This window comes from Glycine max, chromosome 13 (assembly GCF_000004515.6).
Source record: "Glycine max cultivar Williams 82 chromosome 13, Glycine_max_v4.0, whole genome shotgun sequence".
In the NCBI taxonomy this organism is placed as follows: domain Eukaryota; kingdom Viridiplantae; phylum Streptophyta; class Magnoliopsida; order Fabales; family Fabaceae; genus Glycine; species Glycine max.
In genome coordinates, this window is record NC_038249.2 from 2,339,605 (window position 1) to 2,367,490 (window position 27,886).

General features: G+C 38.6%; 1 protein-coding gene across 1 annotated transcript; it reads right to left on the reverse strand.

The window, feature by feature from the left end:
- Window positions 1-11,445: 11,445 nt before the first annotated feature.
- On the reverse strand, window positions 11,446-12,112 carry LOC100798188 (stress-response A/B barrel domain-containing protein At5g22580). The gene is made up of 2 exons (XM_003542133.4): window positions 11,991-12,112; window positions 11,446-11,644 (listed from the first exon to the last, which is right to left on the reverse strand). The coding sequence occupies exons 1-2, from the start codon at window positions 12,107-12,109 to the stop codon at window positions 11,446-11,448; spliced, it is 318 nt and encodes a 105-aa protein (XP_003542181.1). The 5' UTR covers window positions 12,110-12,112.
- Between the last annotated feature and the right edge of the window lie 15,774 nt (window positions 12,113-27,886).

A 27,886-nucleotide genomic window follows, 5' to 3' on the forward strand; every position in this document is an offset into this window, starting at 1 on the left:
ATTAGACTGTGAATATATCTTATATTCTAGTTAGTTATTAAAAAATTTAAAATTGAAAATTTAAATAATATCTACCTTATCTTTTAAGTTTGATTGATATCTCACTTCCATTTGAAATTTTTATTTGTATTTTTATCTTGTAAGTATATTATTTAATTGATTGTATATTTTAGATTTTTTTATTTACTAACATATCTTTTGTAATTATCTTATAAATATTTTCAGCATTTAATTTTTCCTCCCCTAATTACTCCTCATTTTCAAATGTAGATATCTTTTTAATTTCAGTTTTTTTAATTTTTATCTCTAATCTCTCTGGGTAAATGTAGTATAAATATAGTATGTATAATTTAGTTGGTAGATTTATTTTTAATTTTTAGAATTTACATTTTCTTTTGTTTTCAAACTTTTGTGTATATATATTAAATGTATATCTTTTTATATTCTATTTTTTATATATTTTTATGAACTAATATAATTTAGAATATTAGAGTAGTTACTTTTAATTTTTATTTTTAGATTTTATAAAATTTCAAAAATCATATATATATATATATATATATATATATATATATATATATACCTTTTTTTGTTTTTATTTATTAGTGAATGTATCTTAGATTATCTAATTAGAGTAGTTTTATTTTTCAAATTTTATTTATCTTCTAGTGTATCAAATTAGAAAAAAAAACTAAAAATAAATATACCTTCTATTTTTATTACCTTTTTCTTTAATTAAATGTTAACTATTCCTTAAATAAATCTAGATATAATTAGCATTTTAATTTTCAGATTATATGTCATATATAAACTTTTAAAAAAATTTAATTAATAATATATCTTTTTTTGTGATTTTTATTTTTTAGTACTTACAATATTTATATTTTATTTTCAGATTTTAATATTTTCCTTTTTAGTTAATTTTTTGAAAATTTAATAATATTTTTATCTTTTATTTTCTATTTAAACTAATTAAAGTGACCACTCTACTCACACCTATTCCAAGTTTCTATTTATGCTTAAATGCTAGTTACAAGGAGCAAAATGTTGGATCGAGTGGCCTCAGAATAATTAAGAAGGGGGAGTTGAATTAATTATTCCTAAACCTTTACTAATTAAAAAATTACTCTTTTAAGGCTTTTACTAAATTGTTAAGAGAATGAGGAGTAGAAGACAAACTTAACAAAAAGTAAAAGCAGATATTAAATGCACAGCGAAAAGTAAAAGAGTAGGGAAAAAGGAGACAAACACACAAGAGTTTTTATACTGGTTCGGCAACAACCCGTGCCTACATCCAGTCCCCAAGCGACCTACGGTCCTTGAGATTTCTTTCAACATTGTAAAAATCCTTTTACAAGCAAAGATCCACAAGGGATGTACCCTCCCTTGTTCTCTTTGAACCTAGTGGATGTATCCTCCACTAGAACTGATCCACAAGAGATGTACCCTCTCTTGTTCTCAGTCAAACCCAAGTAGATGTACCCTCTACTTGTACCACAAAGGATGTACCCTCCAATGTGTTGAGACAAAGATCTCAGGCTGTTAAACCTTTGATACTTTGTGAATGGGGATACAAAAGAATTCTCAGGCGGTTAGTCCTTCGAACACTTTTGTATTAGGGAAAGGGAAGAATCAAAAGAATTCTCAGACTGTGTCGTTTTGAATTCTTTGACAAGGGAGAAGGGAGACACAAAAGAATTCAGGCGGTTAGTCCTTTGTTCTTTTGGAAAAGGGAGAAGAGAGACACAAAAAGAATTCAGGCGGTTAGTCCTTGGCGAATTCTTTTTGGCAAAGGGAGAAGAGAATGAAAAGATGAATACCACAAGTTTTCAAGGTTTGGAAAACCAGAAAGCTTTAGAAAGCTTTTGGTACAAAGAAGAAGAAGAAGTTCAAAGAGATTCAAGGCTTGTAAAGGATTGTAATGAAAATGATTGGAAAAGTATTCAAGATTGTTGAAATGCAAAACAAAGCCTCGCTTTTATAGACTCTCGATGTCTGGTCAAGAAGACCATTCAGAAGAGTTATAACTTTTAGAAAAACTTAAAACCCATTTGAAAAAGTCAAAAACCTTTTTGAAGAGTTACATCTTTTGATTTTTTTCAGAAACAGTTACTGGTAATCGATTACACAAGGTTTTTAAGTGAAAGGATGTGACTCTTCATATTTGAATTTGAATTTTAACGTTCAAGGGCACTGGTAATCGATTACCAAAACATTGTAATCGATTACAGCCTTTTGAAAATAATTGGAACGCTGTAAATTCAGTTTGAAAACTTTTTCAAACTCATTTTGCTACTGGTAATCGATTACAACAATATGGTAATCGATTACCAGAGAGTAAAAACTCTTTGGTAAAGGTTTTGTCAAAAACTTATGTGCTATTCAAAGTTTTGAAAAAACTTTTTAATACTTATCTTGATTGAGTCTTTTCTTCATTCTTAAATCTTGAGTCTTGAATCTTGATCTTGATTCTTGAGATCTTGAGTCTTGATTCTTGATTCTAGGCTTTCTTCTTGAGTCTTGAATTCTCCTTGATTCTTGAACTCTTGACTTGTTCTTGATTTACTTGAGATGTTCTTTAATTCACTTGAGTTGTTCTTTGATCTTTGATCTTTTTGTTCATCACCTTTGTCATCATCTTTTATTGTCATCATTGTTATCATTAAAACACCTTTGAATCACATTCACCATGAAGCTTTGCTTCTACACAAAATAGTTGTTCTAACTTCTCTTAATCCTGAAATTGAAAGCGCTTTTCAAAAGCTAAAGGGGAAAGCTTCACGTGCCAAGAAGCAATTGTTTGAAGAAGGATCCTCTTCAAGCTCATCAATTGAAGCAACCGAAATAGACAATGAAGGATGGCGAAGGTAGAGCACACCATGGTGGAATTAGCAGCCAGTCAAGTAACCGACATGAGCCAACCCATTAGACCACCAAACATCGGGGACAACCAAATCAATTTCCCTTCACAGGTCCACAACAACCCCAACCAAAACTAATTCATGGGAGCAAGCACCGAGGACCCATGCTCATCTCATAAGATTTCTATAATTATGTGTATCAATAAGGCTGTCAGGTATTAACGATGAACATATTAAACTCCTACTCTTTCCCTTCTCTTTGGGGGGAAGTGCAGTCGATTGGCTCAACTCGCACCCATATCATTCACTAACCACATGGAAGGAAGTCAAAGGCAAATTCCTCAATCACTTCTTCCCCAAGTCTAGAGTTGAATCTATCAAGGAGCGCATCGTCAACTTCAAACAAACTCCAACTAAATCATTATTTGACACATGGGAGAGATACAAAGCCCTCCTAAGGAGTTTCCCTTGTCATGGATACAACCAATTCATGCAAATTTCAATGTTCATGAAAGGAATCACCAACAATTGTATGAAGATGATCAATGCATCGACTAGAGGAAACTACCTTAATAAAAACACCACTCAAGTAAGACCATAATTGAAGATTTGGCAGCTAGTGAGAGAACCGTAGAAACAAATCGATCAAATATGATGCATTCCTCCCAAGGAGGGGACCCATCACCAGAGCCATGGCTAGGAGACTCCAGGAAGATTGGGTCAGGGATGCAGGAAAAGACCCTAGGGTTCTTATGAGCCTTAGGGTAGATTTTGGGTCCATGTGCTAAGTATGAGCCCACTTATCTTTGTAGATATTAGATTAGGATTTCATTATTTTAGGGCTCCATAGTGTAGGGAGGGTACCCCATAAGTTTAGGGTTCCCTAGTAATGTAGGATTTTTCAGCCCTTGTATTTTAGGGCACCTAGACTAGTTTTTGTATTAGGGTAGTTTTGTAATTTCACATGCATTAAGTGCATTATTTGATGTGTATGTTGGGAGAGAAATTTAATTGAATTGGGAGAAGTTCAATCCAATTAAGTTTCGGACCAGTCTAAGGGGGAGGTGAGCATTTGCTTGCTACACCCCATTGTCACATCATATAGTCACACTTTGTGCATGTCCTTCATGCTTTACATGTCTCATGACACCTAAGAACACTTAGTGGGAAATATTGGATTTGATCTTGGATTAGCGGGCTGAACCATAGCTGAAATTCACTAATCATAATTAGTTAAATTTTGGCTCCACAAATTCAAATTCAAGTGAAATTTGAATAGAAATTCAAATTTTCCTCCAATTTTATGTGACACTTTGACTATAAATAGAGGGCTTATGTGTGCAATTTGCAACTTTTATCATTTGAGAAATTAGACTTCAAAGTTTAGACCTTATTCTCCCTCTTCTCTCTCTCAAATTTTGTTCTCATCTCTCCCTCTCCCTCCACTCATCTTCTCCTACCTTCAATCTCTTATCCATGACCTTGTGTGTGCATTTTGCAACTTTTATCATTTAAGAAATTAGACTTCAAAGTTCAGACCTTATTCTCCCTCTTCTCTCTCTCAAACTTTGTTCCCATCTCTCCCTCTTCCTCCACTCATCTTCTCCTACCTTCAAGCTCTTATCCATGGCTTCCTATGGTGGTGAGCTTGTACTTGACTCATCTTCTCCTTGAAGTGGCATCTCCAATTACCTTTCCTCCTTCTCCATTCTGCTGCCATTGATCTTCAAGAAGCAAATGACTCCAGTGATGAAGAAGATCCAAGGCCTACAAACTCTACATAGAGCTACATTTCCCCAAAAAGGTATGTATGAACTTAATGCTCAAGATAACCTTTTAGCTCTTCAACAAAAGATACAGGTGCAAATAGAAGCAATGACTAAGGCAATCCAACAAATCCCGCAACAACTCCAAGGGGTCATCTGAAAGAAACCCCAATAAGCATTCATGTGTGAAGAATGCAGAGGAGGCCATCAAACATCAAAATGCATTGAGGTACCAACTGAGGAGGTTAATTACATGGGAGGACGACAACGACCGTACAATAACATCCAACAAAGAGGTTTCCAAACATACATGGAAACTATAACCAAGCGGGAGACAACAAACCACAACAAAGACCAAATTTGTGGGACCACACTCAAAAGTTGGAAGAAGCCTTGACCAAACTCACCGAAGTGGTCATCACCAACCATAAAAACATCGAAGCTATGATCAAAAGCATAGAGACTCAAATAGAGAAATTGGGAAAACAATTGCAAACCTCTTCAACTGGATTTTCTACAACCACCAAGGAAAGGGCCATTGCAAGACTATTATCTCCACCATAGAGTGTGACGTGGGAGGTAAAGAAGAAGAAGAGGTAGAAGAAAGCACCATGCTACAACTGGATTTTCTACAGCCACTAAGGAAAGGGCCATTGCAAGACTATTATCTCCACCATAGAGTGTGACGTGGGAGGTAAAGAAGAAGAAGAGGTAGAAGAAAGCACCATGCTAGAGGAAGAGATGAAATACAAAAACCTAGTTCTTAGTTAAAAAATTACATGAAATCCCTCCTTTATTCCTTTTGGAGACGACCTAGACAATAGTTCAATTACTACATCATGATTGGGTTACATTTAGCCTATAAGTTGAATCTAACATGAAATAAAACCCTAACATCCTTACACCTGATAATAATTCATAAGATCATGCCACAAACCATAACATCAAAAAAGTCAATTAATAAGTAACTATTAAACAAAACACATATACACATCAAAATATATTTTAATTGGTATATACAGAATTAGACACAAATTTGGACATATTGTTTGATTCATGAATTTCAAAATAAGTTCCACACATATATGCATATACATTTGCTAAGCCTTTTGTCAATTTCAACCAAGCACTACATGAACTTTTTCTTATTCTTTTATACCTATATAAAAATACTAAATCTTAACACCAGTTCTCGCCTAGAATGTTAATTCTATGTGTAAGAGAAGTAGCGAACACATCAATGGTGTCACAAGAAAATATTATCGTGAGACCCATATATTATATATAAACAAGATAATTCAACCATTTAACCATGATATTCACTAAAAAAAAGCATATTTTTGTTGTCTGAAATTCGTTGGAAACCTCAAAAATTCGTTGGTAATTCAAAATTTTCGACGAATCCAAATCCATTGAAAAATGGTCGCAGGAAATTTTAACCGATGGACTTTTATTGTCTGTTCGAAATTTCCAACAGAAAATTTCTGACGAACAATATCCGCCAAAAATGCCATTTTATAAAGAATTGGTTATTTCATTTGTTTTTCATTTTTTTTTATATTTATCATCAATAATTTAACAACTATTTTTTTGTATTTATATTATTTAACATCAAAATTTGAATTAACACATACATGTAATTAACAAAATATTCAAATTCATAAATCCAAAACAAAGAGTATAAAATAGATCATTAAGTTAAATTGAAAATAAATGTAAAAGAAAAGCACAATGTAATATGTCAATAGTAATTTTGTGTTGCTAAGTTAGTAATCAAAATAGTTATTGGGAGAGTGCCTCTGCTGGTCATCTGCCTGGTCATTGTCTTGTTATTGTTGCTGGTCCTAATGCTATTGGTGAGGTTGTTGATGTTGATGAATAATGTTTCACGCTTTAGGAAGTAGGAACTGAAGGACAACTGACTGAAATACACGCATCTCCTCCTTTGATTGACGAAGCTCCTCCCTTAGTAGGTTAATCTTTGTGGCATCTTTAGCACGACTGGAAGATCCTTGTGTATGTTGCATGAAGTTTTCATCTCCACATTTATAAGTATGAGCAAGGTCTCCAGTACCAGAAAGACGTCCCTTACGCTTTGGTCCCGCAGCTGCAACCCAACACCAAGTTCTAAGTCTTTGTTCTTCAGCAAGGTCTAAAGGAGTGAGTTGTGATTCACCAACACTTGATGCAACATTAGACCTAGCTTGAGATAGTCTAGCCTGAAATTCTTCATGTCATTCTTAAATAGTTATTATTTCATAAATATAATACACATTTTAAAGAATAAAAAAATCCAAGATAATTGTCTCACATGTGTTTGCCTAGATCTATCATCAACAAATTGACCAATATCCTTTCGTAAATGAGTTTACTGAAAGACCTCTTCTACATATGCAGATCGGCCAAGTTTCTTTGACTATTAACAAACATTATAAAATAAACATCAATTGGTAAATTAAACAAGTACAAAGAAGTATGTATTATAATTTTAATGTACATACCAAGCGAATGGTGTGATCCTGCAAGCTAATAGAACCACCTTTGTGCATACACCCACCCTTTTTAGATGCCCGATTTTATTTTATTTTTTTGCCTGTGCACACTTGGAACGATACTCAGGTGCATTCCAATGTGATAACATATCGTTCCAAACACAATCTCCAATCCAAATGGCCTTTTATTTTCATTTTAGGGATCCCTAAACATCTTAGAAAGTCTATGAGAGGCTTTCGAGTTAAAAGTTTTCTTATTTTTATTCTCTTCCTCGGGTCTCCAAACCAATTTTCTCTAAAGTGTGACAAAGTTATGAAATGATACAAAATTAGAAAAATACCAATTTTCCAATTTCAGATCAAATAAAAAAAATCAGCATTACTATCCATTTCATTCATCGAACTAATTCATTAATAGAAGGATAAGTTACCTTAAAATGCTCAAAAAAAGTTCCTGATGATCTTTTGGAATGGCTCCCCATGTAGGCCAAGGGTGAACAAATCGTTGCCTAATGGACAAAGTGACAGCCTTTGCCGCAACCTTAGATGGATGGAACCTAAATAGAAAAAATAATTTATGAAAAAGTAAAAAATCAAATGATCATACATAATTATAATTATATAATTTTTATAATACTTGCTCTCCATTGAAAAGTAAAACCATAGGACGATCATTGAGGGGGGGGGGGGGGAAGGGGTCTTCCATGGCCAAATTTGGAATGTCATTATCAGTAGGCATGTTGGCTATAACCGGGGATGGGGATGATGTGGATGTAGGTACTAGGAACGATCCACACGTATCAAGATGTGATGGAGATGGTCTAACTTTAGTCAGAGGTGGAGATGGAGTAGGTGCAACCTCGAAAGATCTAACTGCCATAGATACAGTAAACGAGAATGGGATAGATGATACTAGACTATCTCTAGGTGGTATTAATCTAACCATATATCGTTTTTTCTTCACACTTGTCCCTTTCCCACTGGAGTCATGTGACGGGAGTTGGGGAGGGTGAACACCACCAGATGACATATCTATATATAGAAAAATAATATTACAAATAATTAATCAAATACAATATTGAGATGAATTAAAATTAGATAACTAATAGAATTCCATTTCACACAAAAAATAAAATACATTAATAAAGTGTTCAAGTATTACAACAAAACAAATATGTCACTAATAACAAACATTATAGCTGACTAACAAACATCAATGTGTAATCCTCTTCAAAATTGTAAACTTCAAAGTCATCTTTTAATTTCCCTTCATTGTCTTTTTGAATATTATTTAATTCTCCATTCAAATTATTTGATTCTTCTTCATTTGTCAACATATTAGCAGGGTCGATTTCTTCAACACCACCTCTTAAATCTTGCATTCAAGAAATATTTTCAACTTCAATGACTTTGTTGATGTGTGACATTTCATCTACTTGGTAAGCCACATTTTCTTGTACATTATTGGATTCTATGTAAACCCTTGACTTTGTTTTAATTGCAGCACACCAACCTCGCATGTCCCTTCTTGTTGCTGGATATGACACATAATACACTTGTCTTACATTATGTGCACTGACGAATGAGTCAAACATATTATATCTTTTATCCATTCGAATTTCCACAGTGCCATATTTAGGATCAACTCTTATTCCTCTACTCGTTAGATCAAACCAGTGACAATAAAATAATACTACTCGCTTAGGATAGCTTGTAGTATTATACTCTAGCTCATATATATGTTGAATGAAAACCACAACTAACCTGAATAATGGAACGTATGTGTGAATAAGGGAGCGATCACCTAACACAATCTCACCCGTGAACCTGAGAGTAAGAGAGAAAGAAAAAAGTTTTAAAATGATTATTTAGAAACTATCTAAAAATGCTTATCATGAGAAATGACAGGAAATGTGTCTTGCAAGTAATAAACATGGTTTATGAAGCACAATTAATATTCTACTTAAGAATAATATTCTTAATTAGTAGCACAATTAATTTTCATTTCTTTTTAAATAGAAGTAGTCTTACAATTGTTTAATTTTTAATTCTATTGATTTAAAATAATAATCTATAATTTTTCACATATATGCAATGTTTTGATTCAATATGTAGAAATAAGGAACCAATAGTAGAATCACTATACAACTTTCATTTCTTTTATAAAGCATGTGTATAGTCACTTATTTATATCATTTGATTCTATTAAATCTGCATATCATTCACTGATGTATTATTCTTTTGGAATGCAAGTACTCATTTTCTAGCAGAAAAATATTCGCTCCACACAACTGATATGGACACAAAGAAATTTATTGATCACTTGATCATTATAATCATTTTTCCTTGAAAAAAGGTCAAAATAATCATTATGCAAATTAATTAATCATAATAAAAAATAAAAATTTCTATTGAAATGTTTTGTTTACTTTTTATGTAACCATGAAAGTGGCCATAAAAAAATTATTTGTACAAATATTTTAAAATATACAAAATATTATATTCGATTTTTTTTTTTACTTTTTACATGCATAAATCATATAGATAGCTTTGATAAGTGCATTAAAATAAAATTAGGAAGAACAAAATAAGAAACTTCTTTATGATGGTTTATATATAGGTTCAACTGATTGTCACACTACTACAAAATCTAGATTTAACATCGTTAAGTTAACGTCGATTTTTGATAAAACCGATGTTAACAAAAATGCGGTGACAAAATGGTAAATAATGAGACTTTATTAACATTGGTTTTTTGAAAAATCGACGTTAACACAGTAGGTTAACATCGATTTTTCAAAAAATCGATGTTAACAAGAGCATGGTGGTAATAAATTCAGTTAATTGACATCAGTTTTGAAAAAACCGATGTTAACCAGTTGATGTTAACATCGGTTTTTTTAAAACCTGATGTTAACATTAATTTGTTAACATTGGTTTCATCAAAACTGATGTTAAGTTTATAATGTTAACATCGATTTTTTTTAAAGAAAACCGATGTTGTGTTATTCATAAATTAAAACGCCAAACTTTTTTCCCCCCGCGCACTCAGTTTTGCAAACCCTTTCTCCCTCACCGTCGTCTCCCTCCTCCACGACACTGCATTTTGCGACCCATCACCACCGTCTCCTCGTCACCCCAGGTCGTTAGGTGTCACCATCAGCGCCAGTGAACCTACAACTGGTCCTCGTCACCCCAGGTTCATCACTACTGTTGCGAGATTCAGGTACATGGTTGCTTAATCTTTTCTGATTCTGAGCATTCCCTATACTTCCCTCATGTCTTGTGAGCATCCGTTGAGGTACGTGGCTGCTTCTTTTCAGATTATGAGCATCTTGGACTTCTGAAAACTCTTCTGAGCATCCTCTTCATCACTTACATGAAAATACATTCCATTGAGGTACGTGGTTGGGAATGTTGTTTAGTTAGGTTTCTCTGTGAGTAGTTTAGTCCACCTAAATAGTCTTAGTGAATGATATAGAGACCTCTCTTTATTGCTTCCCCTATCACCTCCTTGCTACTGCTTGACATCATTATGCAACCTTTTTCCTAGCGACCTTTTTCCTTCTATTAACTTTGGATGAATGTCACATGAATGGCTTAATAGTCGATTTATATATGATTGTATATTTTTCTTTGTTTGGAATTCGAACAGGTTGTAGCAAGAGGACTAAAAGATCCTTCTTTTTGTATGATTCAAAACCACTTTGCAATTTCAGGAAATCTAGGAAAGGTAGCAGCAAAGGTATACTCACTTTGGAAACTTATTTTAGAGTAGAAATGTGTGATTTATGGTCTGGTAAATGGTAATAATATTTTCTTGTCATTATATATCTATGAAGACAAGAGTTTTATTAAAACTACATTGATATTAGTTATTTTGATGCTTTAAACCATTAGTTTTAATTTTTAACTCTCCTATCCATGAATGTGATTATATATTCAAACTCTGTATTGATACTCACAATCCCTCCTCTATAACCAAATACCCTTTGTTGTTCACATTCATCAGAGTATAAGAGTGTTTGTTTTCATCTTTTGTTACTTGTGTGTGTGTGTTGTGGAGATTGGAGACCTATAAAATGTGCTGGCACATATCATATGGTAGTAGAAACATGGAGAGAAATCAGAGAATTAGTATTCACAAATCCCAATGCTAGAACTTTCCATTAATTAGGAAAAAAATAGCTTATTTATGAAATTGAAATTGCATAAGAGCTTGTAGGAACTAGCTAGGAACAACCATAACAGACTACAAATAGCAGATGCACACACATGCATGGACTTTAAAGATAGAAAATTTTATTTGCTTGAATAAGTTGAGGATCATGCTGGTGCTTTCATAAGGTTAGATGGGAAATCCAACACCACAATCTTCTCAATAGCAGGTGAAAATAATCCGGTAAACTCAAGGTCATTCACGTGAGTTTGAAATGCGTTGAACTCCTCCTTCCCATTGAATGCCATCAAGAAAACATGAGTGAAACCTTGTCTTAGCATATCATGACTTTCAATGTCCTTTCCCCTGCCATACAAATATATAGTTAAGTACATGAGAATTGTGTGTACTAATTGCTAAAAAGCTAAATAAAATTAATGGAAATTCTATAGATACCCAAAATAGTCTAAAAGGTTAAAGATTATAAAATCTTTAGTTGGTTGTGCTTTTTAATTATATACTAAATCTAGAAGGTGGCCATTGACCAATTAGATACTACTACAACAAAGCCTTATTTGACCAGGTGATGTAGGCTATATGGATCACACAAAACCATTCACCCATAAGATAAATGCATAAAAGTATTTGTTAAGGGAAATAAGAATCATAACTATCTAGAAACAAAGTAAACTGAAGATATATAGTTTTATACCTTTCAAAGGACTTGACATGGTCAATCCCAGACACCATCTTCTCCAACCCTTGAATGAGTTCATCAACAGCCACACCATCGTTGAACTTAACAATCACATAGTGATTGAAAGTCCCCATGGCTACTACTACAATACAATAATATTTCAAATATCAAGGAAGGTTCACCAAGCTAATGCCTCACGGTCACTGTTTCTTGTAGAAGCAAACTTCATTGCTTCATGATGATGAATCAAGATTGATTCATGATGATGAATCAAGATTGATTCAAGGTGTTTTGATGATAACAAAGATGATGACAAAAGGCCCAAGAGAATGATTTCAAGATTGAGTCAAGAACAATTCAAGAATCAAGAGAAAGTTTCATCAAGAAGATTCAAGATTCAAGATTCAAGAATAATCAAGATCAAGATTCAAGACTCAAAGATTCAAGAATCAAGAGAAGACTTAATCAAGATAAGTATTAAAAAGTTTTTTAAAACATTGAGTAACACAAGAAGTTTTCACAAAATCATTACCAAAGAGTTTTACTCTCTGGTAATCGATTACCAGATTGTAGTAATCGATTACTAGTGTTTTAAAACGTTAAGATTTTCAAAATTCAAAATGAAGAGTCACATCTGTTGATGTGTAATCGATTACACCTTTATGGTAATCGATTACCAGTGACTATTTTCGAAAAATTCATTTCCAAAAGTCACAATTCTTCAAGTGACTTGTTTCTAAAGATTCTTTCAAAAGTCATAACTTTTTAAGTAATTAGTTTTAAAGGAACTGCCAAGAGTTACAAGTTTTGACTTGAGTCATCAAGAAACTATAAATATGTGACCTTGGCATGAAACATTCATTCATATCAATCATCTCTTTCAATCATTCTATCTTTCAATCCATCTTTCAACATCTTCTTTCATTTCTTTCAGAACTTTCTGGTTTCATCTTCTCTTCATCTTTCTAAAAGTTTTTGTTCAAAACTTTCTCTTCCAAGAAAAGTTGTTCAAAAACTTCTTCTATTCATCTTTTTCATTCCATTCTCCCTTTGCCAAAAAGAATTCGCCAAGGACTAACCGCCTGAATTCTTTTTGTGTCTCTCTTCTCCCTTTTCCAAAAGAACAAAGGACTAACCGCCTGAATTCTTTTGTGTCTCCCTTCTCCCTTGTCAAAGAATTCAAAATGACACAGTCTGAGAATTCTTTTGATTATTCCCTTTCCCATAAACAAAAGATTTCAAAGGACTAAACGCCTGAGAACTTTGTCTTAACATATTGGAGAGTACATCCTTTGTGGTACAAGTAGAGGGTACATCTACTTGGGTTGTTGTGATTGAGAACAAGAGAGGGTACATCTCTTGTGGATCAGTTCTAGTGGAGGGTACATCCACTAGGTTGTTCAAAGAGAACAAGGGAGGGTACATCCCTTGTGGATCTTTGCTTGTAAAAGGATTTTTACAAGGTTGACAAGAAATCTCAAGGACCGCAGGTCGCTTGGGGACTGGATGTAGGCACGGATTGTTGCCGAATTAGTATAAAACTCTTGTGTTTGTCTTCTTCTTCCCTACACTCTTTATTTTCCGCTGTGCACTTCAATTATTGCTTTTACTTTTGGTAACATTAAGAAGGATAGATTTTTAATTAGTAAAGGTTCGTTAATAATTAATTCAACCCCCCCTTCTTAATTATTCTGAGGCCACTTGATCCAACATTTCTCTCAAGCACAAGTGTTTAAAGTTATTTCTCAATCAACAACCAACACAAGTCTCAACTTTTGTATTTCATCTCATGCCATACAGTCACAAACACACAAATTAAATCCAAAGGACTTTTCTTGGCTTGTAATGAGGCTGGGCTGCAAACAAATCATGGTTTTTCTAGGATGCAAAACTTAGATTCTAGGAGAGCATTCATCCTTAGATCAACTCTTTTCTCTTTTATTCCAGTTCTATTACTTGCCTTTCAATATTTACAGCACTTTGTTTCACTTAGCTTCAATAACAATACACACTCAGCTTTTATTCTTGAAATTTCTCTTTTTTTAGTAGCTTTTACTTGTTGTTTTTTGATATTATTGTGTGTGTTGCTATTTGTCTTACCATACTTGTTGTCACCTAATAATTTCCCCCAAATTTTGGACAAATTTGCCTTGAACTGTGATGCTCTCCTACAACTTAAGAAAAGGTAGATGGAGATTACAATTTACAAGCTTAGGGTTCAAGTCAATCAATCAATTTTCAGCTCAACATGGGTGCAAGGGATAAATCATTCATGAATAGGGCAAGCTCTTTGGCTAAGTGACTATTTCAATCAATCATGGCCTTCATCATCTTCAAACTCATGCATTCATTTAGTAATCAGAGATTCATGCAAAAATCGATACCCAATGTTAGTCGTTCTCTCACAGTTAAAGTTCACACAACTCACCGGGTTGTGGCTAATGATTACCTTCACAATTTATCTATCAAACCAACTAACATTTTCAGTCATTCCCCTAATTCATGTTCTTTCTCTTCTAATTACTGCATACTTATTCAAAGTAAGTGATCTACGCATCACAATTCACTCAATCCATGCAATCGATCAATTCAAATCATTCACAAACACAAAATTTTCAAATCAAACAAACCACTGCAATAACAATCAAAACTGTAAACTGTTCAACAAGCTGTAAAGTTTACTAACTAAATAAACTAAAACATAAAACTGAAATTAAAACATAAACTAAACATAAAACTATATCAAGAGCAAGAAAAATAAATCAAAATCCTATCAAGGCTCCTCCTGTGCTGCTGTAGGCTCGTCCTGAGATGGGGAGGGAGCATCCTGGGCTGGCTGAGGAATATCTTGAGCTATAAGAGGCCATGGATTCCAGGTGCTCTACGCTGCTATCATATCTGTGGCATAATATGTGTCTGCAGCGCCATCCTCCTCCTCCGAGACCTCCAAAACTGGTGTAGTGACTGGTGAAGCCTGTGAAGTAGTCTCTGGAGTGGTCTCTGGCTATGGCTAAGGCTCTTAGGTTGCGGAAGCCTCACCTTCCCCCAAAGGAGAAGGCTGGACTCCTGGCCAGGCCACCTGAGCTGAAAACTCCTCCATGCTCATGACGGGCCGATGTTGAGCCAAATCATGGATACTCTGCATCACCATGCATAAGCCATAGTGGAGGCTCTACAACATCGACACTAAAATGTTTGAGCTCTACATGGAGGTATCGGAGGGTACTGGAGCTGATGGTGGTGGAAGAGTTGATGCAGAAGGAGCTGATGTAGAAGCAGGGGCAGAAGTAGAAGTAGGAGCAGGGGAGCAGAAGAAGATGGACCCTCAGATCCTCGAGCCCGAGCCTTATGGGTCCCTGGAAAAATGATCAAGGGATCATCCAGGTTTCAACAATTCTTCTTTATGTATGCCAAGTTAATGGCAGGGCTTATGGACTCGAATGTGAGTGAGTCTAATATAACTCCTCGGGCGATGCATAAGGCGGTGATAAGGGCTGGGAAGCCGAGCCGCGAGGAGTTGGACTGGACCATTTGTGAGATCTAGCCTGAGATGAGTGAGCCCAAGTCCATGTCCATCTTCATGCCTAGCCCATAGACTAACCTCGCCCTGTCCATATTCAGATTGGATGTGTGAGAAGTGGGGGCGAGGTTAGAGTATAATAACACACTCCATGTTTGGGCTAGTGTCGTCAGATCCTTCCTCAGGAGCTTCCAGGGTGCCTCTTCAGCATTCAAAACAAATTCACGCCCTGGAATATAGAGCTTGGAAGCAAGCTCCTAAGGGTTTACGCGCATCCTGCAGAAAAGAGAATAAGAAGTATACTTCTCCCCTGGCTGAATGACTGGTGGCGTCTCTAGGAAGGCGTTCAGAGAGGCTGGATTAAACTTGATCAGCTTCCCCTGCACTCGGACTTGCTTGGGGGACTTGTCTTCTGGGTCATAAAGGTTTGCATAAAACTCCTTGACTAAGGCTACATCTATGTGCCCATCCATCTGCCTGGTCAAAGATTTATGCCAGCATCGCCTATCGAGCTCCCGACAAAACTCATCGTAATCTGTGACATAGAGAATAACGTTCCTCTCTAGAAAGATGTTCCAGGAGTGAACGTTCTGGGAATACCTCTCCCAGGAAGTCTTAGAGATGAATCTAGTGGTGTCATAAGGCTCCTGGGGCCGGGATGTTGTGGCTTTCCTCTTCCTGGAGGCCATTTGCATAAAAAAGAAGCACAGGAACCAAGTTAGACAAGTTTTTATTTCAACTGAAAGCAAAAAAATAAAACAAAAACAAATTGGGTGCTTAGCGAGACGGATTCGCTTAGCACGCGTTATGAAAATAACAACACTCGCTTAGCATGTAGGGCACGCTTAGTGCGACAACACAAAAACATAGACTCTGGGTAAGCGAGACACAATCGCTTAGCTGAAACAACACAATGGCTAAGCGAGTATGGCTCGCTAAGCCTTATTCTCTGACAAAGAGCTAAATGTGCTTAGCGAGACAGACTCACGAGATTGAGTCACTTAGCACATGAACAAAAACTCAGAAAACTAAATTGCTTTGGGCTTAGCGAGACTGACTCACTTAGCCCAAGCTTATTCACTAAAAGAGGCTGTGTGGCTTAGCGAGACTGACTCGCTTAGCCACTAATAGAAGACCAAAAGCCTCTTAGACTCTGACCCAAGAAACACAACTCGCAAAGCGCGGCACGCCGGCTTAGCGAGTTCATACGACACTTAAACAAAACTAGAAATTTAAACTCCCGCTAAGCCGAAGTGCAGTGACTTAACGAGTTCATACAGAAACTCATATATTCAAACAAAAATGATGAACACGCTTAGCGGGACAGGGTCAACTTAGCGAGTTCATTAGAAAACCCAGAAATTCAATAGAAATTGATGAACTCGCTTAGCGCATGGACACGCTTAGTGAACACATCGAATATTTCAGAAAAATTGGGGCTCTTCAGCCCCTAACCTTAGGCCCCTATTAGGCCTCAAAACCTAATCAAATCAACACAAAAGAACATACATTGCACACAAAATTAAACCCCTAATAACATAGCATCTAATAACTAACCTAGCAGCAACATTACAAATCACAAAATTGAAACTTTAAAACAATTGCAGTAACTCTTCTAACGTAAGGTTCAAAACAAAAATTAAAATGTCAAGTTAGAGAAACTTACTTGGACTGTAGAGTGGAGAAGCAAAGAGGAAAGTAGAGAAGCAGACTGGAAGAAAGGAGTATAGTGGAGAGAGTGCAAGAATGAGGGAGAATGAGTAAAGTGTGCACACAGTAACTGCCTAAGGTAGTTAAGCCTTATTTTTGGCAGTTTTGACTACCTCGCTTAGCGTGAGTCACTCGCTAAGCGAGCACTCAATGACATTTGAGTTTTCAGAATTCAAACTCACACGTTTAGCGGTCAAACTCGCTCAGCCCAATTCAAAAATTTAGAAAATCCAGAGAAGGATTTAGGCTTAGCGCGAAGGGTACACCCTTAGCGAGTTCTGCAGCTTTGATTGGTCTACAACTCTCGCTTAGCGGGCCATGGGCTGGCTTAGCGAATAAAATGCTTCCCGATGTATTAATGGGGCTCGCTTAGCGAAAGACTCTCGCTTAGCGCAATTCCAAACCCAAAAGGGATTTAGGCTTAGCGGGCTAACCCACTGGGCCCAATTCATATGAATGGTCCAACAGTTGGAAATTATGCTTAGTGAGATGTAGCTGTGCGCTTATCGAGATGACTTGTTTAGCCCAATTCCATAAGATGAAATTCCAGAGAAGTTTTTGGGCTTAGCGCACAGGGCTCGCTCAACGAGGCCCTTTCAGCCAATTAGTAGGGGTTTACGCGCTTAGCGTGAGAAGTGACTCACTCAGCGCGTGAACAAAAATTCGCTTAGCGTACAGGACGCGCTGAGCGAGTGGATGGCTGAAAAATTTTCTAAGTTATTTTTCCATCCACAGCTTCAGAGAAGCTTAAACAACCCCATATCCAAATGCAAAATGTGTTGATGATTTATTCAAGCAATCACAAACAAGTAATCCTAACTATAAGCAGTGATGACTGAAAATTAAAAAGAGTTGGGTTGCCTCCTAGTAAGTGCTTCTTTAACGTCACTAGCTTGATGCATAATACCTCATGGATCTGGATCAAATTTGGTTCCAACCTTCAGAACCTCCTCCTTAAATTCCTTTATCTTCAAGCAAACATTCTGGTCTAGCAGATGCTTCTCTTCATCAAACAGATCAAAGCTGATCTTTTGATCCTTTATGCCCTTTTCCCATGTCTACCACACAACTGGCAATTAGCATGAAAGGAAGTCCCAAGATCAAAGGAATCTCAGTATCCTCTTCAATATCCATGACTACAAAATCAGCAGGGAAAGTGAACTGCTTCACTCTGACCAAAACATCTTCAATCACACCACATGGTCTGGTTATAGAGCGATCTGCTAGCTGCAGTGTCATCCTAGTTGGCATAATCTCCAAATTTCATATCCTCCTACACATGGAGAGTGGCATCAAGTTAATGTTGGCTCCCAAATTAATGAGAGCTTTACCAACAGACACTGAACCAATAGAGCAGGGAATTGTGATACTCCCAGGATCCTTTGGCTTCGGTGGAAGGATTCTTTGAATCACTACATTGCGATTTCCTTCCACAACAATATTGTCACGGTGAATGTACTTGCTCTTCTTGGTTAACCGATCTTTCAAAAACTTTGAGTAGAGTGGCATCTGCTGCAGGGCCTCTCCAAAGGGAATAGTTATCTCCAATTTCTTGAAGATATCAAGGAATCGAGCTAATTATCGCTCCTTGTCTTTTTTTGACGGTACCAAAGGATATGACACCTCTTTCCTTGTACGTGGAATAGCCTCCTTCTTCCTCTGACGAGAAAGCTCACTCTTAGTCTTCTTGACTCCTTTTCTCTCATTTTTCTCATTCTTTTCTTGTTCTTTTTGTTTTTCTTTTTCTTTTCCTTCCTTCTCTTCTACATTTATTTCTTTCTCATTCTCAGTTATTGACTTCTCCTTCATCTGGGTTTCTTCTATCTCCTTCTCATCTTCTCCTTCACCAACTAGTTCTTGGTTGTCATCAACTGTACTCTCCTCATCCTCAATCATAATGGCCTTCCTACCTCTGGTCATCACAATTTTGTACTTTTCTTTCGGATTCTTCTCAGTGTTTGCCCCAAAAGTGCTAGAAGAGTTTTCTGCTAACTGTTTGGGCAACTGCCCCACTTGGATTTCCAGGTTTTTGATTGCTGACTCCGTGCTCTTATGGTTGGACATTGTGACCTACATAAACTGAGCAAAGGTCTTCTCCAGCTTAGTGGTTCTGTCGTAAAGGCTAGGCACTTGTTGCTGAGGCCTATTAGATGGTCCACCTTGGTCCTTATTGAATTGATTTCCCAAATAGGACCTCCACTGCCCTTGTTGCTAGTTATAATTTGAACCATACTGAAAACCTGAATAGCCACCTGCATTAAAATTGGGTCTGGGTTGATTCCCCATGTAATTTACCTCTTGAGCTGTGTCATCTATGGGAATACAGCATCTGGACTCATGGGCTCCCCCACATATGCTGCAACCTCCAACCTACAAAACAGCTGAATGTGAAGGTTGATTAACATGAAATTGATTTGGCAACTTACTTAATGTTTCAGTTAATGTTTCAAGCTACTTGGACAACAACTTGTTTTATGCCAATAATGCATCTTGAGATAAGAGCTCCAGCAGGCTTCTTTGGGTGGGAATGTGCATCCGATCATGCAAGATTGCATGATCACTTGCAGCCATATTTTCAAATAGTTCCATGGCTTCTTCCGGGGTCTTTAATTTAATCTTTCCCCTTACAGAAGCATCAAACAACTGCTTGGACTAAGACCTTAACCCGTCAATAAATATATTCAACTGAATTGGCTCTGAAAATCCATGAGTCGGAGTTTTCCGCAGGAAGCCAAATAATCTTTCTAGAACTTCACTCAAGGATTCATCTAGGAATTGGTGAAATGAGGAGATGGCTGCCTTTCCTTCTGTAGTCTTAGACTCGGGGAAATACTTCTTCACAAATTTTTATACCACTTCATCCTAAGTCTTAAGACTGTTCCCTTTAAACGAATGTAACCATCTCTTCGCTTCTCCAGACAGTGAAAAGAAGAGAAAACTCAGCCTTACGGCATTTTCCGGCACACCTGCAATCTTGACTGTATCACAAATTTCAATGTAAGTGGCCAGGTATGCGTACGGGTCTTCATTCAGCAGGCCATGAAATAGATTTCCCTGTATTATTTGTATTAAAGAATAAGGATAAGTAATATTATGTGCTTGAACCTCTGGCCGCGCTATACTAGTGAAGAATTACGGCACAGTAAAACTAGAGTAATCTTCAAGGGTGACTCTTCTAGGTTGGTCTTTAGCCATTATGTTAGCCTCAGATGCACCTAATTCAGGTTCTCTTGGTTGTGGAAAGATGGAAGACAACTCAGATGATTGAGGTTCCTCTAGAATCGATGGTGATGTCCTGTCCTGCAGTATTTTCCTTTTTCTTTCTGCGTTGTTCCTCCTACAAGTGGCTTCAATTTTGAAATCCATTAGAACTAAATCACCTGCATAAGATTTACCTTGCATACATAGCACTAGCAGCGGCAGTGGTTAACTAATTCAAGAGAAAATAAATTCTGAACTAACTAACTATTCATACAAAAATTAATAAAAGAATAAAGAATCAATGCCTACAAACTGAGCTAAACTTTCCTAAATGGAAAGAAACTCCCCGGCAACAACGCCAAAAACTTGTTTCGCCTCTACTACAATTGCGAAATTTATCAGCAAGTGTACTGAGTCACAAGTAATATAAAACGGTAAGAACCAAGTATCGAATCACAGGGAGTTTGTTTCATTCGGAAAAACGTTCATTCAATAAGTAGACATTTGTATAAAATCATGAAATGGAACTTGTCATACCCTAATTTCGTTCGGGGACCATTGTTTGATGGCATGCAACCTTTGCTTGACCGCTTCGAGGTACTTGGCACCCATTGTTGCACAGTACGTAAAGTTCCATAACGTGCCAGAAGTCAAAAGAGAGCATTGTTGCACGATCCGTGAAGTTCCTTAACATGCTGGAAATCAAAAGGAAGCATTGTTACGCAATCCGTGAGGTTCCGTAACATTCCAAAAGCCAAAAAAGGGATGATTACGTAATCCGTACGGTTCCGTAACATTACGGAAGGAAAACAAGTATCGTTACGGAATTCATAAATTTCCGTAACGTTACTGAAAAAGAATCAGCAAAAAAAGGCAGAGGGGTGTATTTAGTAAACAGAGGGGTGCAAATAGCAACCAGACCCACTTGGGCCTTCCAGGATGTTCCTCCAGAAGGCACCGCCTTCCGGAGGAAGCAACCTAGCTCGCCTGGGCGAGCTGGGTGGCAGGCTCCTCCCTCATTTTCCTATAAATAGGGGGAGGAGGGAAGAAGAAAAAGGTTCAGCCCTCCTGGTATCTGAGGATCACTTGAAATTAGTGAAAAAAATCATTTCCGTGAAGAACATCCAAGCCGAGGCGCTTCCGTAACGCGTCCGAAACTTTTCCGTGGGTGATTCCGTGAAGATTTTCCGCCATCTTTCGTTCGTTCTTCATCGTTCTTCGGTCTTCAACTGGTAAGTTCCCGAAATCGAGCTTTTTCAATTCATTCTATGTACCCTTGGTGGTCCCCACTTGTTTTGCATACTTTTATTTTCATTTCATTTACTTTCCGTACCCCCTTTTGACGTGCTTTAGTCATTTATTTAAGTCATTTTCTCACCTAATAAAAACATAAAATAAATTTCCACCGATCATTTGAATTGTAATATTTGTTAATTTCTGTTAAAATGAAATCCGACCGTTCGGTCATGCCGTAACCACATTGGAAACCAAAAAAGAGGTAAAATAATAATAATATAATAAAAAAATATCCTTTAGTAAAATAAAACAAAAAAAATCAATCGGACGTTTCTCTTTGGGATTTTTCTTTCTTAATTGAATTGACTAATAACTAAAGTGAAACTAAGGCTAAAATCAACTCAAAATCAAGCTTTGTCTGCAAAAATCACTGAAAAAACGTTTTAAGGTCCAACACCTCAGCTTTTCTCACCAAGTAAAATGAATCATTTTAAGGTCCAACGCCTTAAATGACCACCTTCCAAGTAAAAAAAATCACTTGATTCGCCCCTTTTGAAAGAACTACGTAGGTCTGATTTCCTCTTCGATGGAGGGTACGTAGGAGCAAGAGCCCCGCTTTTGTCGACCTCAAAAATAAAAAAAGGAAATAAAAGTTTGGATACATAATTTCACACAATTCTAATCTAAGGTTGTTGTCCTTTGGGACAAACGTGAGAGGTGCTAATACCTTCCTCAAATGTAAAGATAACTCCCGAATCTGGAATATTCTTCATGATCGATTTGCTTTGGTTTTTCTAACGTTTTCCTTTCAATAAACATTGGTGGAGACTCCGCGCATTTTCCTCGTATGGAAGACGCACTCATGAGCCTCGCCTCGCTTGCCCACAAAAGGGTAGGTTGCGATAGTTGACGACTCCACTGGGGACTGTTTTTGTGAGTTAGGCCTATTTTAGGAAAGTGTGGAATTATGAAACTTTGTGTGTGCGTTTTTTCCTTGAACTGTGTAAAAATGATAAATGCTGTCTTTTCCACATTTTTACATTGAATTCTAAGCACCCACGGGTTTGAGTAAAAAGGGGCCCTATACCCAGGTTCATGGAAATCTAAGGAGTGGAGGTGAATCTATGATCATGCTAGGTCTTCAACTTGCTTGATGATAGTGAAACCTCGTCTAGAGCTTTCTCTCTTTATAATGTGTTGTCGCTGGTATTCCATACCGCCGCAATATTATTATCTTGAGTGATGATACCTCTAGAAAACAGCCATGTGAGATATGGATCGTTGGGAGTAGTTATTAGAGACCCCTAGATATTATCCTATAGGTTCCCAAATAGGGGCATGGAGCAAGCACGCTCTGTACCATTTGTTCTCATGCATTCTTCTGCGGATAGCACATAAATTATAGTTTTGCTGTATATCTAGTGATATTGTGTCTCTTTAGAGTAATGCGTCACTTTTTAATGCATACGTTGGGGCGCCGCAATGCCTAGAACATAGTATTAAAAAGATGGATCTTTTTCGGTCTCGTATATGTAAATTACCACTTGTTTTTCTTTTCGTTTCATGCATGTGCATTGCATCATTCATATCAGAGCCTTGATTCACTCCTTTTTAGGTAAATGATGGGGACAAATCAAATCGGAAAAAGATTCTATCATGTCAAGATTAAGGGCCTAGATGTCACCAGCCTTAAGGAGTTAGGGCAGTTGATGGGTCAGCTCCAGCGACAAGCTTTTCGCAAAACTTATGGTAAAATCTAGGACCTAGCCATGATAGAAGTCTCCATAGAGGCCATTTCCTCCCTCGCCCAGTATTATGATCAACCGTTGAGAAGCTTTACATTTGGGGACTTCCAGCTGTCACCCATGGTGGAAGAATTTGAAGAGATCCTAGGATGTCCTCTAGGGGGAAGGAGACCATACCTCTTCTCAGGGTTTTATCCCTCATTAGCTAGAACTTCAAAGATAGTCCAAATCTCGGCGCAGGAATTAGACCATGGAAAGCAAGTCAGAAATGGGGTGGTTGGAATACCGAGAAAATGTTTGGAGGCAAAAGCAAGATCCTTGGCAGGTAGAGGCGAATGGGCCCCGTTCATAGACATTCTCGCACTATTGATCTTCGGAGGAGTCCTCTTTCCAAATGTGGATGGGTTGGTGGATCTAGCAGTGATCGACGCTTTTCTCGCCTATCATGACCACAAGGAAAGCCCGGTTGTCGCTATGCTAGCCGACCTATATGACACCTTCGACCGGAGATGTGAGAAGAGCAGTACGAGGATTGTTTGCTGTACTCCAGCTCTTTATGTATGGTTGGTTTCACACCTTTTTCGCCAAGAGGTGAGACATGCTTGCCCGCTAGAAAGCCATCGTTCATGCACAGAGAAAGGAGGGGCAAATTGGGACCAACTCTTAGCAAACAAAGAAGGAGTGTCTATCAACTGGTTCCCTCGATGGAAAGAAGGAAGAACCAGGGTTCTTATTTCATGCAGAGGATTTCCGAATGTTCCCTTGATGGGGACAAGGGGTTGCATCAGTTACAATCCTATTCTTGCTATAAGGCAACTTGGCTACCCTATGAGAGGGGCACCGCTAGAGGAAGAGCTCGCGCCTGTTATTTCACGAGGTTTCAATAAGACCAACGGGGAGACACTTTAGAAGGTCCGCAAGGCATGGGAGGTGGTGCAAAAGAAGGATAAAGAACTCAGGGGCAGTAACAATGGGCCCATCGGTGGCTACCGAAGGTGGTTGAAAGCCCACGTGCAAGGTTTGGATTGGCTCCCGAGTTTGAGAACCGCTAAAAGGGAGGAAGTTGAGGCACCGGAGGAAGACGAAGAGGTGCAGGCCCTTAGGGCAGAACTCGAGAAGGCCCAAATAGTCAAAGAAAGGTTCAAATCAGTAGCTCTTAAAATCTGAAAGGAGAATGCCGAACTAAGAGATACAAATATAGCTACCACCAAGGCCTTGGAACAAGAGACCAAGAGGGCTCGTAGGGAAGAGCACGGCCAGAACAATTTCTGAGGGGCTCTGTGGGGTAGCAACAGTGAGCTTAAGCTCTGGAGAGAGGAAAAAGACCAATCACGAGTACATGGCATGGTCTTAAAGGAGGAGTTAACTGTTTGCTCAAGATCCAAGAAAAGTTTGGCCCAACACTTAGAAGCCATGGAGCAAAGCATGTTATAGCTATAATAGGGCAGTACATAGAAGAGTTAAACCAATCTTTGACCCATGAGAAAAAGCTAGTAGAGGACTTCGCACAAGCATACGCCGAGAAGGAAGCAAGAGGGAGGGTGATTGATGCATTGCATCAAGAAGTGACCATGTGGATGGATAGGTTCGCCTTGACCTTAAATGGAAGTCAAGAGCTCCCGCGACTACTAGCCAAAGCAAGGGCCATGGCCGAAGTGTGTTCAGCCCCAGAGGAAATTCACGGGCTAATCAATTACTGTCAACACATGATAGATTTAATGGCCCATATAATTAGAAACTGTTAGGTTCTGTTGTAACACTTTTGTAAAATCTTGGCTAGATGAAAGCTTTTGTTCCTTTTTATAAAAAGAGAAGTTCTGAAACTCATCACGTTGTCTAAAAAGGCCTTGAGGTGGATCTAAGTGCTCTGATCATTCATTAGCATATGCATGATTTGGTGGCATGCTCACCACTGTTTGTTTCTTTAGGGAACTCACCATAACTAAAAAAGCGCAAAGGCACCCCTATAACACCTGATCCAAAAGTAAGATGGATAACAAAGAGGGAGTGCAAGAACAGATGAAGGCCGACATGTCGGCCTTAAAAGATCAGATGGCTTCTATCACGGAAGCCATGCTAAAAATTCAAAAATCAATAGAAGACAATGCTACGGTAGCCGCTTCCAATATAGCTAGGGAAGCGGAACCGATGCTACAACCTACAATAAACTTGGGCCGGGACAGAAGTGCGACGGGTTTCAATCGGAGGTATAGTCCTCAAGCCTACCCTTATGGTTTGCCTCCAGACTTCACCCCCCGTACCGCTCCAGACGATTTGAGCCAAGCCCCTACCTTCGAGGGGCAACTTCCTCCTCATGTTGACTATCCTCTGCAGGAAGATGATGAAGGAGATGCCCATTTAGGCCCACTACTTCCCCTCATGGAATCGGCCCCCCATGAGTTGCCCCAACCAAACATAATCCGCCATGCCTCGTCTCAATCCGCACCCGTTAAGGAACTCCTTCCCATTTCAAAAGACAAGGGAAAGATCGATCTGCTTGAAGAGAGGTTGAGAGCGGTGGAAGGCCTCGGCAACTATCCTTTCTCAGATTTAGCCGATCTGTGTCTGGTACCTGACATCATCATTCCTCCCAAGTTTAAGGTACCAGATTTCGATAAATACAAAGGGACGACGTGTCCAAAGAGTCATCTGCGGATGTATTGCTGAAGGATGGGGGCATATTCCATGGATGAAAAGCTGTCAATGCACTTCTTTCAAGACAGCTTAGCCGGAGCAGCAGTGGCGTGGTACACAAATCTGGAAGCCTCTCAAATCCGGTTGTGGAAAGACTTGGCAACTGCTTTCATTAGGCAGTACCAATACAACATAGATATGGCTCCCGATCGGAACAAACTTCAGAGCATGAGCAAACAGGAACATGAGTCCATCAAGGAATATGCTCAAAGGTGGAGAGACCTAGCAGCCCAAGTCATCCCACCAATGACTGAGAGGGAAATGATCACGATTATGGTAGATACGCTGCCTACGTTCTACTACGAGAAGCTGATAGGATATATGGCGGCCAACTTTGCAGACCTCATCTTCGCCAGAGAAAGAATCGAGTCCGGACTGAGGAAAGGCAAGTTTGAATACACCTCCAATGCTGACCCCAATAGCAATAGAAGAGCCCCAGTGGTGGGCACATGGAAAAAGGAAGGGGATACCCACGCGGTCACCCTCGCCCCAAGTGGATGAAAACGCCCCAAAATGCTCAAAACTCATACCAACACAACCACCCGAACTTTTCGATCCGAGCCGGAAGTTCCTTCCCAACTCAAGTAGAAGGGCCTGCCACAACAGAAAAAATGCCTGCACAACACGCGGCTCCAGCCACACCCCGGCCAGCCAATAATACGACTCCTGACACGAGCTATGACAATTCACGACGCTCCCCGAGAGACCAGTTCTCTGCTTTTCCCATGGCGTATTCCGAGTTATGGCCCTCATTATTGGAAAACCATTTGGTGGTGGCCATACCCGGGAAGGTCTTCCAGTCACCATACCCCAAGTGGTACAACTCAAATGCCACGTGCGCATACCATAGTGGAGCCCCTGGACACAACATTGATTCTTGCCTGCCATTCAAGTATAAGGTGCAATACCTAATAAATGCCAGCTGGCTATCATTTCAAGAAGAGGGCCCCAACGTTAAGACCAATCCACTAGCCAGTCATGGAGGAGCTAGCGTAAACGCCATAAAAAAGGATAGGCCGTCAGGGTCAAAGAGATTAGAAGATGTGGCTACATCTAGAAGATTCATCTACCAGTCGCTGCAGGTAGCATGCATGGTCTCTCGTGGCGGAGACAAAAGCGACGAATGTCTGTTTCATCTCGGGGAATCACACGACATGGAAACCTGCCCCATGGTGGAAGAACTACTTCAACGACTCATGGATTGGGGGCAGCTCGAAGTGTCCAAGAGGGGTAGGGAAGAACCGCAGATTTGCACGCAGTCGGCGGAAAGGAAGGCTCCCCCAACCCCCAAAGCCCTAGTAATGTGTTTCACTAGGAATAGGACCAGCCCCAGGTCCGAGTACCCCCCGACGGTGCCCAAGCCGATGCCATTTTCCTATCAAAGCAATAAGGCCGTCCCATGGAAATATAACCCTCCTGCTTTTGGAGAAGGGGCTGCAACCGAGGTTGACTCCTTGTCAGCCAAGGTGACCAACATTACCGGCCTTAGTGGCGTAACCCGCAGTGGTCGGGTGTTCACTCCCCCTCACTTGGAGGAATTGCCCTCCAAGGGGAAAGCGCCCATGACCCAAGAGCCCGCGGGCGCGGCCACCCCCTCAAAAGAAGTGGATCCCCCGGTAGTAAAGGGAGCTGAAAAGAAGGAAGGTCTCCAAGGAAAGGCAGTGACCTTGGAAGAGGCTCATGAGTTCCTTCGTCTCATCCAACAAAGTGAGTTTAAAGTAGTTGAGCAACTGAATAAAACTCTAGCAAGGATCTCTTTGCTCGAACTGCTCATAAACTCCGAGCCTCATCGTGCACTATTGGTA